At 35.4% G+C, this 15,048-nt stretch overlaps 1 protein-coding gene across 1 annotated transcript in view; it reads left to right on the top strand.

The window, feature by feature from the left end:
* The window catches only part of Swt1 (SWT1 RNA endoribonuclease homolog), an 88,375-nt gene that overhangs the window by 68,306 nt on the left and 5,021 nt on the right, over window positions 1-15,048 (top strand). Inside the window, 2 exon segments of the mRNA XM_074047253.1 lie at window positions 7,577-7,643; window positions 9,123-9,187. Coding sequence (XP_073903354.1) covers window positions 7,577-7,643; window positions 9,123-9,187 — 132 coding nt within the window.

Raw genomic sequence — 15,048 nt, 5'->3', positions numbered from 1 at the left:
AATGCAATGTAGAATAATGTAGTAGAGGAAAAAGGCTGGTGATCCAGGATAAAGGGTAGAAGTGGTGAAGAGTACATGGATAATATATAGTGTTTTAACTTCAGCAAAATTAACAGAAAACTAGTTTTATTAGTATATTCTAACCTTATGTATATTAATGGCTAAAAGAAACGTAAACTATAAAGTGTGTTCTTTTAACTGTTGTGATAGTTTATATTGCTGTTAGCAAATACCTGAGAAAATCAGCTTAAAGAAGGATAGTTGGGTTTTTTGTTTATTTGTTTGTTTGTTTTGTAGTACTGGAGTTCAAACTCAGAGCCTTATGCTTGCCAGGCAAGCGCTCTACCACTTGAGCCACTCCACTCTGCCAGCTCCTTTTGTGTGTGTGTGTGTGTACTCGGTACTAGTGTTTAAATTCAGGGCTTTGCTGGGCAAACACTCCAGCACTTGAGCTACACTCCCAGCATTTTTTTTTTTTTTTTTGCTTTAGTTATTTTTCAAAAAGGGTCTTGCATTTTTGCCCAGGCTGGTCTGGACCTCATTCCTCTTATTCACACCTCCCCTGTAGTTGGAATGACAGGTGCACCACCATGTTCTAGCTATTGGTTGAGGTGGGGGACCTCTTACTAACTTTTTGCCTGGGCTGGCTTTGATCCGGAGTCCTCTGGAGTATCAGGGATTACAGCCATGAGTCACTACATGCAACTTCAGAAGGAAAGATATGTTTGGCTCAGAGTTTCAGAGGTTATAGTTTGTGGTTGGATGGCTCTGTTGCTTCTGGGCTTGTGGTGAGGAAGAAACTCATGATAGCTGGGCGATTGCTTGTGGACCAAACCTTCAACACATGAGCCTTTTGGGGAGACACTATTTCTAAAACATAACTGTATCAAGATGATATTTTTCTTCTGTAGAATTTCTTTTATAATTAAATCTCAAATGTAGTCATTAAAATCACCTACATACTCTTCATACTCCACCACCATAATTTTAAAAAGATTTTCAGTATTCTGAGCATATCAAATTTTAATTACTGATTTTGTCTAAAATACCCAAAAGTTCCTATTTTCAATGTAATTAATACAAGCTCATAAATTTCTATGAGTCTGAAGGGAAAGCAAAAATACAAAACTTTAATAAATTTTGTTTATTTTATTTTTACCATTTTTATAGGGGATTTTTTTTGTTTTGTTTTGCTGTACTAGGGTTTAAACTCAGGTACTTTATCACTTGAGCCACACCCCTAGCCCTCTTACCATTTTTATTTATATATAGCATTTTTTTTGAAATCTGAAGCTGATGGATCTTCCATTTACATAAGTGATTTCACCAATTTATTACAGAAAACATTTAATTTTATTTGTAATAGTTGAAAAAGTACTAAAGATCCAAGACTTTTCCCATTGAGTATTTCTTCATTATTGATTTGATTTTATCAATATTCACACAGTGTTTCAGTGCTAGAATTTTAAATTTGTCATTAGCAAAATGCAATTTGATGATATTATTGGGGCATGTCACTATATTAACATGTGAACAGAGCTTGAGGGTCAGAATGACCTGAATTTGAATCCTGTTTTGAATCCTGAATTGAATTGAATTTGAATCCTGAATTGAAACTAGTTTACCAGCTCTGTCTCCCAGACATGTTAATTAATGTTTTTGTGTTTGTTTTCTAATATAGAGTTTGTTAACAGTTGCTTTATCAAATTACAGAGACTTGAGATAGTTTAACAGACTACTCCAAGTCCCAGGTATTGGTAAATGCTGAGTAAATGATATCATCACGTTCACTAATGATGTAGCTGTGGTTCACAATAATATTTAAAACTATGACTCATCTCTTAGCTATAGAGAATACTAAACTAAGTTTTTAATATAATACAGTAAATACATATTTCGTTTCACACAATTTACATCTTCAGTCCCATGCAATTATTTTTTAAACTTATCTTCAAGTTTTTCCACACTAAAAAACTCTTTCTAATAACTTTTTGCATTATTCTAATGTAAGTCAGAGCCAGAAGGGACTAATTTATTCAGTTCAGCGGGATGTTAAGCCATAATTTATAAATATTCTAGTACATGTTCTGTCTTTTGAATTTCTAGAATTAAATATTAAACTTGAATATTTGAGACTTATTTTTCTGCTCCTGAGTCTGCCACTTTATTTTTCCTAAGTAGGAAAGTTTCATTTGAATTTTTAAGATCCTAATTAAAATTACCTCAATGCACTATTTTAAAAATTTAGTTAGTTTACTTATTCTCTTAATGTTTGTCTCTTAAAATTTCGATTGCATACTCTTTTTTTTTAAACAGTGACATTGACATTTATCTAATATTGAGTGATACAGAAATGAAATTTTTAAAATTCAGATTAACACATTGTTTACTGAACGTGAATTGCTCTTGGATAAATAGAGTATGTGACCAAGGGTGGAGTTGTAGTGATTGTTGTTTCTGTTACCAGCTTACTTTGTAACTTTGGGAAAGAGATGACAACCACAAAGATTTAGTGTTTGAACACAAAATAATTGACTGGAGGCATTTGATAAAAGGTAAATTAAAGAGGATATTTTGGTTTCATATAAAACTGATATTTTAGCTATTTGTTGGTGATACTAGAGTTTGAACTCAGGGCCTGTGCTTTCTAGGCAGGTATCAACCACATCCCCAATCCTTTTGGTTAGTTATTTTTACATGTTTATGTCTGAACTAGTCTGGGTCATGATCCTGCTATTTATGTTTCCCTAGTGACCAGGATGACAGGTGTCACCACCACGCTCATTTATTGATTGAGATGGGGGTCTCAAGAACTTTTTGTTCTAGCTGCTTGGAACCATGATCCTTCAGATCTCTGCCTTCCAAGTAACTAGTATTATAGGCATGAGCCACTGTGCCCCGCTAGTTTTAACTATTTTAAAATGGCTTTATTTCATTTGATTTTGTAATATTTAATGACAAACAAGTGGTAGTTGTTACCATTTTTGTTAGTGGGAAGAGCATGAGCTCCACAGTCAAATCAATAAGACATCTGATCACTTACCACCATTCACTGTAATCTCAAACAAATGTCTTAAAACTCTGACCCTTGGCTTCTACATCTGAAAATTGGTTTCCATAATATTGATTGAGCATGTACTGTTTGCCAGGCATTTTATTAAATAATCGAGATACATTATTTAATTTGTACAGTAACCTTATGAGGTAAACACTAGCCCCGTTTCATAGTTGACTGATATGCAGAGAAGTAGGAAATGATCCAGGTCCCATAACTAAACTTAGGTGTTAAAAGGATTGGAGATGATACATGTAAATCAGGGTCAGACTGGGAGCGAGTGTTCAGTACGTCTGCAGATACTTTTATTTGTGCTATTATAGGAATACCAAAGTGCATTCAAGTCAGTGTTGGTTTGCAAATAGTCTATGAACTTCAGAAATCTGTACTCATTCTGGAGAAGATAGGGAAGCATGTTTTACAATTTTCTTTTGTATTCCATAGCTGTCACTATGACATGCATTCAAGCAAATACTATGAACCCAGTATATACTTACTAGTGCACATTTCTCCTGAAAGGACAAATGTGAATCTATTTGGAATAAAAATTGCCATTTTTTGAAAAGCAATTCATTACCCCTAATTCTTTTATTCTTCTTTTTAAAAGTTGCCATAGGAATATAATTTTAGGGCTTTCATTCTAAGAGTCTTTTGTCTGCCTACTGGTTTAAAGGAAAAAAAGAAATGAGAAAACTTTAGAGAAGGCTGACCTCTCAGGAATTTTTGTGTGGGGAATTATTAAGCCATGAAAGTCCAGAAACCATTTTTCTCCATTTTCTTTTTTATGTATTTTCAACAAACTGCACTTCTAGAGAGTAATAGTTTGTGATTTTTTTAATACTACCAGAATTCTATTTTCTTAAACTAATCGTCCATAAGTCATTTTCTCTTGGTTTTTTATGTAATTTCAATAAGCTATACTTCTAGGAAATAAAGTTTGCAATTTTTTAAATACCAGCACAAATTCCATTCTCTTAAACTCAGAGTCGGTAGAATGTAATAAAGTCTAAATTCAACCTCCTAGTTGAGAGAATTTTAATAAAGATTCTAGTGTATTTGGGGCTCAGATTATCTCAAACCATTCTTTTGAAATAACAAATTCTGTAGTTTATGTCTTAGTTTTAAAAAATAATATGTGTAGTTTTATTCTGATTATAAGAGTAATATATCTATGAGTGATACTGCCATGCCAATAAGCCTTTCTCCATTAGAAAATAATTCTTTGGTATTTTATCAAATAATCAAGTATGTTCATTTGGAGCAAATGACTTCCTTCTTAGAAACATAAAATTTCTGTTTCCTGTTTTGTTTATAGGTAGTTATTGGAAAGTGGGGAGAGACTGCTGAATGGGCAAGAATGAAATTTTTTTCATTATCTTCCTGTACTTGGTCAGAACTTTTTTCTTTCATATACTCTTTAGAACAATTCTGCTACAGTCTACTCTGGATCTTTGTTATTTGTTAACTGTTATATCCAATAGCCTAGAACAGTGCATGGCTCATAGTAGGTATCGAATATTTGTTGAATGAGAGAAGAAAGGATCACTTGTTCTGAGCTGGGCATCGTTAGTTTGCATATGCATTTTAGTTTTTTACTTACTCATCAAGTGCATTATAAAAGTTAGGCATTATGCCCTGTAGTTTGCCTCATCTTCTGGACTCTTATATAGTACTCTATTGTTTACAGCTACAACCAGGCTTTTGTGAGGATAAGAGGGAGAGAACTTAGAGGTGAAGAAATGAGTGTAGTCCAGGAAAAGCAACTCTGTTAGGACAGAGAGTAAATACAGTTCTAGAGTGGGGTTGAAGGTGAGAACAGGGAATGACTATAAATAGGCAAGAGGAATCTTCTGGATGAGGGAAATGTTCTGAAATTAGATTGTGGTGATCATTGTATAGCTATGTAAATTTATTAAAAGTCATTGAATTGTGCTTTTGTGGAATAGAAATTATTTCAGAAAAGTGTTAAAATGAATAAAGCCAAGGTGGGAGTTAAAAATACTTCGACTTTCTGCTAATTGGAAAACTAGATAGTTGTATTATTTTCTTTATTTCTTGCTTTGGATGTAACTTGTTGCTTATAGACAGGTGACTAATTTATTACAACAAAAGTATTTCATAACAGAGGAATGTTAATTTTATTCTCAAGTATGTTCTTTAGTGGAATTAGCTTGGAGCTTACAAGGCTCTTAATATAAAACATCTTGTTTCATCTAATTCCTTTGTCCTTTTTTAATGGATAATTTGGATTATTTTTAAAGCCATAAAAAGGAACAGGTATAAATTATTCCTCATTGCTGATAGTTTGTTTTCTCTGAGTTTTGCAAAGTTAGAACATACTAGTCTATTTCCCATTTCCTTTCTAAAAGATTGGTTTAACTTACCTAGATAACTTTGTTTACAATTTTAAATTTTTAACTGATACTTAGAGATGTAAAAATATATATTTATGGTTCAGTACATATATGCACTATGTAATGTTTAAATCAGATTAAACATTTTCTCATTTAACATTTATGGTAAAAACATTCCAAATCATTCTAGCATGTTGAAATACACAATTGATCTCATAGAAGTTGAGAATAAAATGGTGGTTACCAGGGGCTAGGAAGACTAGGGGAGAGAGGGCTGAGGAGAGGTTAAATCAGTGGGAACTAAGTTATAGTTATGAGTAAGAAGTTCTGGTGTTCTTTTACACAGTAGGTTGACTATAGGTAATGATAAAGTACTTTTTGTGTGGGTATGTTGTACTGAGGTTTGAACTCAGGACCTACACTTTGAGCCACTCCACCAGCCCTTTTCTGTGGTAGGTTTTTTCAAGATAGGGTCTTATGAACTATTTGCCCTGGGCTGGCTTCGAACCATGATCCTCCTGATCTCTGCCTCCTGAGTAGCTAGGATTACAGGCCTGAGCCACTGGCACCCAGCCTGTTTTTATTTTTTAAAACAAATTACTTATGGACCTTTCCCGTCCCTAATGTATTATGCTCATCTTTGGTGGGAAAGGAGTTTCAGTGATTAATTATATATTAAAATTACTTGTTGGAAGAAAACATTTTTCCATGAAACTGGTAGTACTCAGATTTTTATATATTCTTAAAGATATTCTGTATGTGCCTTTTCCAAGGGAGCATAGCACCTTTTGACTACATGTTGAAAATTATTTATGAAAGTTCTACCATAAGTGTAATAAAGACTAAATAGTCTAAAGACATAATTGAGAGTATTCAGATCACTTTACTCCCAAGTCTGAGAATAAAAAGTATTGGCAAAAATATGACGACCTAGAGACATTGTAATTAAAAACCACTTGGAATTTCTCATTAGTTACATCATCATTCACTTACTTTGTGGCTTGAAAATAGGTGATGATGATGGTGATAACCTTTGTTACTGTTAAAATTTAAATGCATAGTGTTTATTATATACTAGACACTGTTATAAAGGCTTTAGAGTAGCTCACTTAATTCTCAGGGTAGCCCTATGAAGTAGTGAATATTACCCATTTTTAACAGATAAGGAAAAGTCACATTGTGCAAGGTCATAGAGCTAGACAAATTGAGGCACAGTATGTATTCAGAATCCCTATACCGTGACAGTAGGATTGGTTTCCTTTTCCTTATTCCAAAGGGGGGAAAAATCTTCATACTGAAAGTATTAAAAAATATTTAGTGGGCCGGGGATGTAGCTTGGTGTTTACCTGGCCTGCATGAGACCCTGGGTTTGATTGCCAGTAACACTCCCAGTTTAGTACAAAAGAAAACGAGGAAACACCCTCTTGCCCTCATTACTTTTCTGTCGTTTAAATCATTTATTCCTTTTATGAATCAGTGTTAATTCCATTAGTTGACTTAGTCTGATAACTACTGGCTTTTCATGGAGCACTAGGTGGATAGTTCAGTGTTGTTTGAATTTAGTCAGTTTCTTAGGGTTTCTTTTATGTGCCTGAAAGTTTTCTTAGTTGTCTGGGCTGACTGAACATTACTGTGGGAAAATTTACAAGTTTTGCAGCTTAAATGGAGTATTGTGTACAATCTTAGCTACTTAGGAGGTGGAGATTCAGAGGATTGAGGTTCGAAGCCAATACAGGCAAATAGTTCATAAGACCCCATCTCAAATAACCAGAGCAAAATGCACAGGAGGAGTGGCTCCAAGTGTCTGAGTTCAAACCCCAGTCCCACCCCCCGCCAAAAGAAGAAATGGAGTATAAGTGCATTGACATTTGTATCTATCTTTTGAGATACGTGTGTTGTCATAACTCAGGTTATGACTTACAATTTCACATGGAAGAATGTTTATGGCTGTTGATTAGTTGATGTTAGAAGTATCAATTTAAATAAGCCAAAATATTTTAATAAATTGATATCTGTTTTTTGATTTTAAAAAAAAAAGGTTAGAAACCTTTGAGTAAACTTATTAATAAGTTATCTCTCATGGTGTGGGTGTATATTGGGGAGAAAATTTAAGGTATTGTTTTTTCTTAAATTATTCAATTCCCCTCCTTTTTATTTTATTTTTAAGGATTTTGGTCCCCAACAGTAATTATCAAGATGTTGAAACCCTCTATAACTTCCTAATCAAGTATGAGGTATGAGAAATGTTTTTCAGTGCTTATCACATTCCCACCATGGACAAGTTTTTATACAAATGAATATAGTAGGAGTTCTGAAAACATAATGAATACTGTTTCTATTTGCTTTAAGTTAAATTCTTTTCTTTTTTTTTTTTTTGGAAGTAGGATCTCACTGTAAAGCCCAGGCTAGCTTCAAACTCATGATCCTTAGCCTCAGCCTCCAAGTGCTAGGAATACAAGCATGCGCCTCTACACCAAATCGAAACTGAATTCTTGAATGCCATGGAAGTTTGCCAGTGACATATTCCACACTTCCCTTCTTTTTTGGTGGTGCTAGGGTTTGAACTCTGCTTTACACTTGTTAGGCAGGTGCTCTACTACTTGGGCCATGCCCCTAGCCCTTTTTTCTCCCTTTTGAAAAAATGTATATATTTAAGATACACAAAATGTTTTGATATACACGGTGGAATTTTACTATAGTCAAGTAAATTAATGTATCTGTCATCTCACATAGTAACCTTTTTTGGTGTGGCAAAAAATTCTAAATACAACGGTGTTATTTAACTGTAGCTCTCATGTTTTACCTTAGTTCTCTAGACTTTTTCATCCTACATATCTGCAACTTTCTTTTTTTGACCAGAATCTTCCCATTTTCTCCCCATCCCTCTCCCTACCAGTGACATTTTCAATTTTTTTTTTGTTGTTCCCTAAGTAAAAATACAGTAGAGTTGTAGAACAACACACTGTTCAAGCACAGAATTGTTTTTCATCGGAATCTATTGGCATTTTTAACTAGTTGTTTCTTCATTGTTTTCCATACATCATTATTTCATTATTGATCCAAGAAGAGCATTCTGTTAATTTTTAATTTCAAGAGGGGGAGAGGGAGAAGGAGGTGTGGCTCAAGCAGTAGCGCACCTGCTTTACAAGTGCAAAGCACTGGTTTCAAACCACATTCCCACCAAAAAGAAAGAAGGAAGACAGGGAGGGAAGAAGGAAGGAAGGAAGGAAAGGGAAAGAGAGAAAGATACAGAGAAAGAAGATGGAGAAAGGGAAAGGAAAGGAAGAAAATGAAAGGGAAGAGGGAAAAGGAGGAACATAAAAGTAGTACTTGTAGATACAAGTAAGTTTTTCCTCAGTCAGATCTTTCCACACAGTTTATAATCTTACATGTTTTTCCTATGCGTTCAGTCTCCAGTGTGATCACCTACTTTACTGAAATTCCCACTTTCCAGGCCCATCTCTCCCATACTGGTTCTATAAGCAAATTAAGTTGTAATCATGGGACTAAAATTTTTACACATGGGTCACTGTTCACATTATGATCAGTGAACTGATTGCTATTCAACCTTTTAAAGCAATAACTAGAAACTTAAGATTCTGCTTCCTTAGAATATGGGCCATTGTAATTGGGTCCATATGTAATCGTTGACATATGTTAAATCACTCATTTGACTTAACATATCTAAGTAACTATATTTTGGTTCTTTTCAGGTAAATAAAAATGTCAGATTTACTGCTGAGGAACTTTATGATTGTCTTTCTCAAACTGAGTATCGGTAAGTCATATCTACATGTAGATACATCATGTATTCAGCACCACTTGATGGTGGTGGAAATGGTAGAGTGCCTGCCTAGCAAGCATAAAGCCCTGAGTTCAACTCCCCAGTACCGAAAAACAAACAAACACCCCTGAGAATGTAAAAATGTTAGCCTGGTGTGATGGTATACATCTATAATCCAAGCTACTTGGGACACTGAGGCAGGAGGACTGCAAATTAAAGGCCAGCCTGGGCAACTTAGCAAGACCCTGTCTAGTAAAAAATAAAATAAGCTGGGACTGCAGCTCAGTGGTGAACACTTGCCTAGCATGCTTGTTGACCTCTGTTCAATCCCTGTTGCTACACAATGTTTAACTCATTTTTTAAAAACAGTAACTAATTACTGTATGCTAAGATTATAACATTATTATGAAAATATTTTTCCCAAACAAAAAATGTTACTGACAGAAGTGGCATTGCTGAACAGTTTTATAGCTCTGTTAGCATGTGGCATAGGAGGAGGCAACTGAATTCTGATAACTGCTTTTGTATTCAGTCTGTTGTGATAATCACATGTCATGGACTACTAGAAAACTATTCTTTTAGGAAAACGAGTCAAAAGATAAATCACAGCTTTAGTCTTATTATGGTAATGACTATTCTTTGACCTTGCAGATCCTCTGAAAGAGTCTTAAATCCCTAGGTTCCCCAGATTATGTTTTGAAGAGCAGCTGGTCTTCATAGTGCCCATCTGTCTAACCTTATCATTCACCTAACAAAAAGGAACTTTAGCCATCCATAACTGTAACCCCCACCCTTTCCATCTTTTCTCTAGGGTTTTTGTGTTTAAAGTTCTCATCCTTGGGGGATGAATTCCACTATGATATATTGTAAGAACTTTTGTAAATGTCACAGTGTACCCCTGTGCAATAATAATTTTCTAAAAATTAAGTTCTCATCCTTTATAGTTTTACTAAATATTATGCATAGTGAAAATAACTGATTCGTTTTGCCTGTTTTTGAACTTAATAGTATCATACTGCATACTTATAGCATTCATATGTAACAAAAAGGATAAGTAATATAAATTTGATTTTTGTATACACAGAATATAACTGTGAAGCCCTTGCTTTGGTCTGAATGTGTGCCCCCAAAACTCATACTTTGAAACTTAATCCCTAGTTAATAGTAGTATTAGAAGATGGAGCTTGGGAAATGGGATTCGTTCCTCATGAAGGAGACATCAGAGAGCTAGTTAGCTCTTTATGCCATATGAGACCACATAGAAGGTACCGTCTGTTAGGAAGAGCACCCTCACCAGACACCAAATGTACCAGTGCCAGGAGCATAAGCTTCCAATCCAGTACTGTGAGACACTAATTTCTATTATTTATTAGCTATCTACTCTAAGGTATTTTGTTACAGCACTGCAAACAAACTAAGCCCTTCATTTCTGGGCCTAGGTAAATAAATGTTACCGCTGTATTTTTACAAAATTGGGGAATGAAAACCACAAGGTTTATGGGGAAAATGGGATTAGGGGCACAACACACAGAAACTTCATTAAGAACATGTTTTTAAAAAAAAACATGTTAAAAAAAGAACCTAATAAAAATGGTATCATAGTGTTGTTAAGACATGTTAAATGGCTGAGAAATACATTAATGGCTATAGTAAATATGGCCTTTTACCTGATGTGTTTGTAAAAGTGGTCACTGGAAGGGTTCCAATGACCCTTACCTGAATTTGGATGTAAAGTTATAACACCAAGTGGGTGATTGTCATTTTTAGCACGCATGGTAAACCTAGGTACCTGGTACATGTTTGCATGTGCATGTTTTTGTTTCTTAAGTTTAGCTGGGTGCAGTTTTCTCTGTTCACCTATGTGCTTTTCTCATTGCCAAATTTGTGAATAAGCAAATGGGATACCTGCATTGTGCTCACATTGTGCCCTAATATGTCAATAGTGAAATGAAAATGTGAAGCCAGTGGCCACACACAAATCCACTGTATTTGGGGAGAAAATTATTTCCTATCCTAATCTTCAGACTGTCAGTGAATCAGTTGTGCTCTTACTTATAGATCTGTATAGATAATCCACAATTAAAAGTTTATATGAGATTTGTGTCACAAATACAATGTCTTCCAATCTTAGCCATATTTTTGAAAGTGTAAAAAGCACACACTGTAGACATTGAGGCCAGAGTCTTTTGAAGGTTGGTTCCAATCAGATGTCTAGAATTATTTTGGCTGCAGCTTGCTTTTGAAATAGTTGACAGATTTATGTGGGAGGCAGTTGCAGAGATCAATTTGAATGTTCAAAGTTAAAGCACTTATCACCTGTTTTTCTCCTCTCTTTTTCTTTCTACTTACTATGCTAGGGATTCGAACTGTGACATAAATTAATAAGCTCCTGGTTATACTCAAAAGGATGATTTTGAAGATGAGCCAGATATATTTAGTATCTTCAGTGTATTGAAACATGGCCAGTGCTGCTCAGCAAGCTCTTGCTTAATAGCGTTTGCATTTGTTTCTCCATTGTTTCTTTTGAAATTATTTGTAAACATTTAGAGTGAACAATACCTCCCACATTAAACTGATGTGTTCCACAACTCAAAATTTTCAAATGAGCTGCCGAGAAAGATAGGTTCTGTTTGGTTTCACTGGTTCATAGGAAATGCTGGACTCATTGCAATAGATGGAAGGTGGCACCATTTCCTTGTGACTCAGAGGTGGAAACAGAAGAGTGATTTGCCATGCATATAGATGTGACCCTGTGGGAATGTTAAGGAAACATTTAAATTGTCTGAAAGGCTAATCTTTTTTTTTTTCTTTTTAAGATTGTGTCTTGCTATGTAGCCTAGGCTGGTCTCAAACTTGCAATCCTTTTGCCTCAGCCTCCTGAGTGCTGGGATTACAGGCTTGCACCACCATGTCCAGCTCTTTTATTGTTGCTGTTTAAGTTTTGTTTAAGTATTAGTTGTAAAAGAAGAAATTTTTGATGTGTCTCACAGTATTACTGCAATAGAGGAATGTGGAGTTCTAAGAAATACATATATGTCTCTGTCTCTGGTTCCTGAGACAGATCTCTTAAAACCTTTCTGGGTAGGGTTTCTGGGAGAATCTTTTGTTCTAATATCTGGCCTTTGACCCCAGTTCCTGATACAGAATTCCTGAAGTTCTGTGGATTGCCTAGGTAATAGGAGCATCTTTTGTTCCAATGAAGTGATTCTTCATGGGGTCCAGGAAGAGGGTCTGAAGATTGAGTTAATAATTGGATATGCCTATATGTGGCCTCCCTAAAAGTTCCTGAACTACAGGATTCAGGGAGCTTTTGTGACACACCCAAAAAATCCATGTGAGATCCTTTTTGCTTATTTAGGTCTTCTTTAATTTCTTTCAGTTATGCTTTTGTATTGTGCCTCTGATTAAATTTATTCCTATGTTATTCATTTTGATGCCATGTAAGTGGGATTATTCCCTTTATTTTCTTCTCAGTTTATTCATTGCTGTGTATATAGAAATATGACTGATTTATGTGTGTGTTCATCTTTTACTTACAACTTTGCTAAATTTGTTCTAATTATTAGTTCTAGCAGTTATTTTATATATTCTTTAGGCCCTACAGATAGAGATAATTTTTGCTTCTTTGTTTCCAGTTCAGATGCCTTTCCTTTCTTTTTCATACTAAATTGCTCTGGCTAGAACTTTCAGTACAATGTCAAATAGGAGTGCTAAAAGAAGGCATCCTTGTATTCTTGGTCTTATGGGGAAAACTTTCAGCCTTTTATGATTGAAAATGATTTCAGATGTTATATATATTGTTTTTATTAACATTATATGTATTCCATTTTTCACTTGAAAGAGATACACATTCATAGAAAAGTTCAGTGGATTATAAAACAAATACTCATTATACACTTTCTTCTGGTACATAGGAAGGATTTTGAAAAAGCTGCATCAAATATTGGAATGGGTGGGTCACTTAGACTACCATGTCACTTTGACAAAATTGACCACAGAAATAAACCACATAAGCCAGGCACCCATGACTCATGCCTGTAATCCTAGATACTTGGGAGGTTGAGATTGGGAAGATTGCACTTTGAGGCCAGCTCAGACAAATAGTTTATGAAACTCCATCTCCAAAATAACCAGACCAAAATGGACTGGAGGTGTGGCTCAAGCAGTAGAGAGCCTGCTTTGCAAGAGAAAAGCTGAGTTCAAATCCTAGTCCCACCAAAATCATATAATCAGGTGGAATTATTTTTTAATTGATTTGATCCAATTTCCAATTACTTTGACCTATATGAGACTTGGTTAAGGGAAGTTTTATATCTGCAGCAGGGAAATCTAGAGAAACAGTGACTGTTGTCTCGCCGCAGTTTCACAAAACATAGAATTGCGGAACTAAAAGCAGCTGTTCCTGGGATAGTTCGGTTTGGAAAAAATAAATAGGAACTTTGTACTAACAAAGGAAAAAGGTAAAAACATTTCTTATTTTGTTTTAGACACACTCAAATAGATTGTTTTTATAGGTCCTATATAAAGGACGAACTTTTTTGTGAAATTAGGAGATTCCCAAAAATGTAATGCACTGCCTCTCCCAGTTATGAGTGTCCCATCACCAAGAGATGAAAGTCAGGGAGAGCTGACTCACTGGACATGCCACAGAAAACAGGAAGCAGAGGTGCTAAAGTGCTCTACATGTTATGTTCTGTTGTCCTACATATAAACCACAGGAAAAGGAGCTCCAGAATTCATATTATTACAGTGCAGCTCCCTTGTACTAAATGTATCAATGTAAACTAAAAAAAAAAAAAAAAAAATTTCCCTCATAACAGCCTGACAAAATACATAGACCACACAAACACTACAAAAAACCGCTATTTCCCTCTGTCAGCAATGACAACTTGCCTCAGGAGACAAAATGTGTCAGTGAAAAGCCATTGCCAGAATACTGACTCACATGAATAAAGAAACCCATTGTCTGTGGGATGAAGAGGAGATAGAACTCACCTCTGCACTGCAGAGGTGAGGAGGCAAAAAGAAAGGAGATACAGAAGTAGATTCAGCAGTCCAGTGTTTTCACATGTGGAATAAATAACCAAGGGCAGGAATAGAGCCTACCCTTTTTCTTTACTTCAGTTTTTCTTGTATATCAGTGTTTTATTTATCTTTTTGTTGTTGTTATTGTTGTGCTGGGTGTAGGTACATTGTAGCATTTACAAAGGTCTTCATTTTTATCAGAACATATTTTCATCTCTACCATTTGAACTGCTTTAGCATGTTCTGAAAGTCATTTTCTGAGTGTTACTGGACTGAGTGGTCTAAGAAGACATTAGTCCAGAAGATCCCAAGTTCTTGTGTTACCTGAACAGAGAACTGGACAGAGACACAAATTGCAAAATAGTAGCAAAACTTTGAGAGAAAAGGAAAGAGTAAGAGGAAAGCTCTGCAAAGGAAGTAGCGGGCCCTTGCCAGGTGGCACAGAAGCATTGATTTCTTTGTTGAAGCCCAATTTATAAATTGTACGGCAGGAAAAGTCCCTCCTTACGGGAAGGGATTAGAGTAGCTGGCAGGTTAAATTAACATAGCTGTATCACAGAACAAGGGGTCCCAAAATTTTTAGGCCTGTTAGCTTTTAAAAAAATGTGAGCCTGCACCGGTGGTTCACACCTGTAATCCTAGCTACTCAGGTGGCAAAGATGAGAAGGATTGCAGCTTGAAGAAGTCAGCCCAGGCAAATAGTTCACGAGCTCCTATGTCATGAATACCCAACATAAAACAGGTCTGGTGGAGTGGTTCACGTGGTAGAACACCTGCCTAGCAAGTGTGAGGCACTGAGTTCAAACCCCAGTACTTCCAAAATAAAGTCA

Source organism: Castor canadensis, chromosome 11, assembly GCF_047511655.1.
Source record: "Castor canadensis chromosome 11, mCasCan1.hap1v2, whole genome shotgun sequence".
Classification (NCBI taxonomy): domain Eukaryota; kingdom Metazoa; phylum Chordata; class Mammalia; order Rodentia; family Castoridae; genus Castor; species Castor canadensis.
The sequence above is the reverse complement of the archived record's forward strand: the minus strand, read 5'-3'. Positions and strand labels throughout refer to the sequence as shown.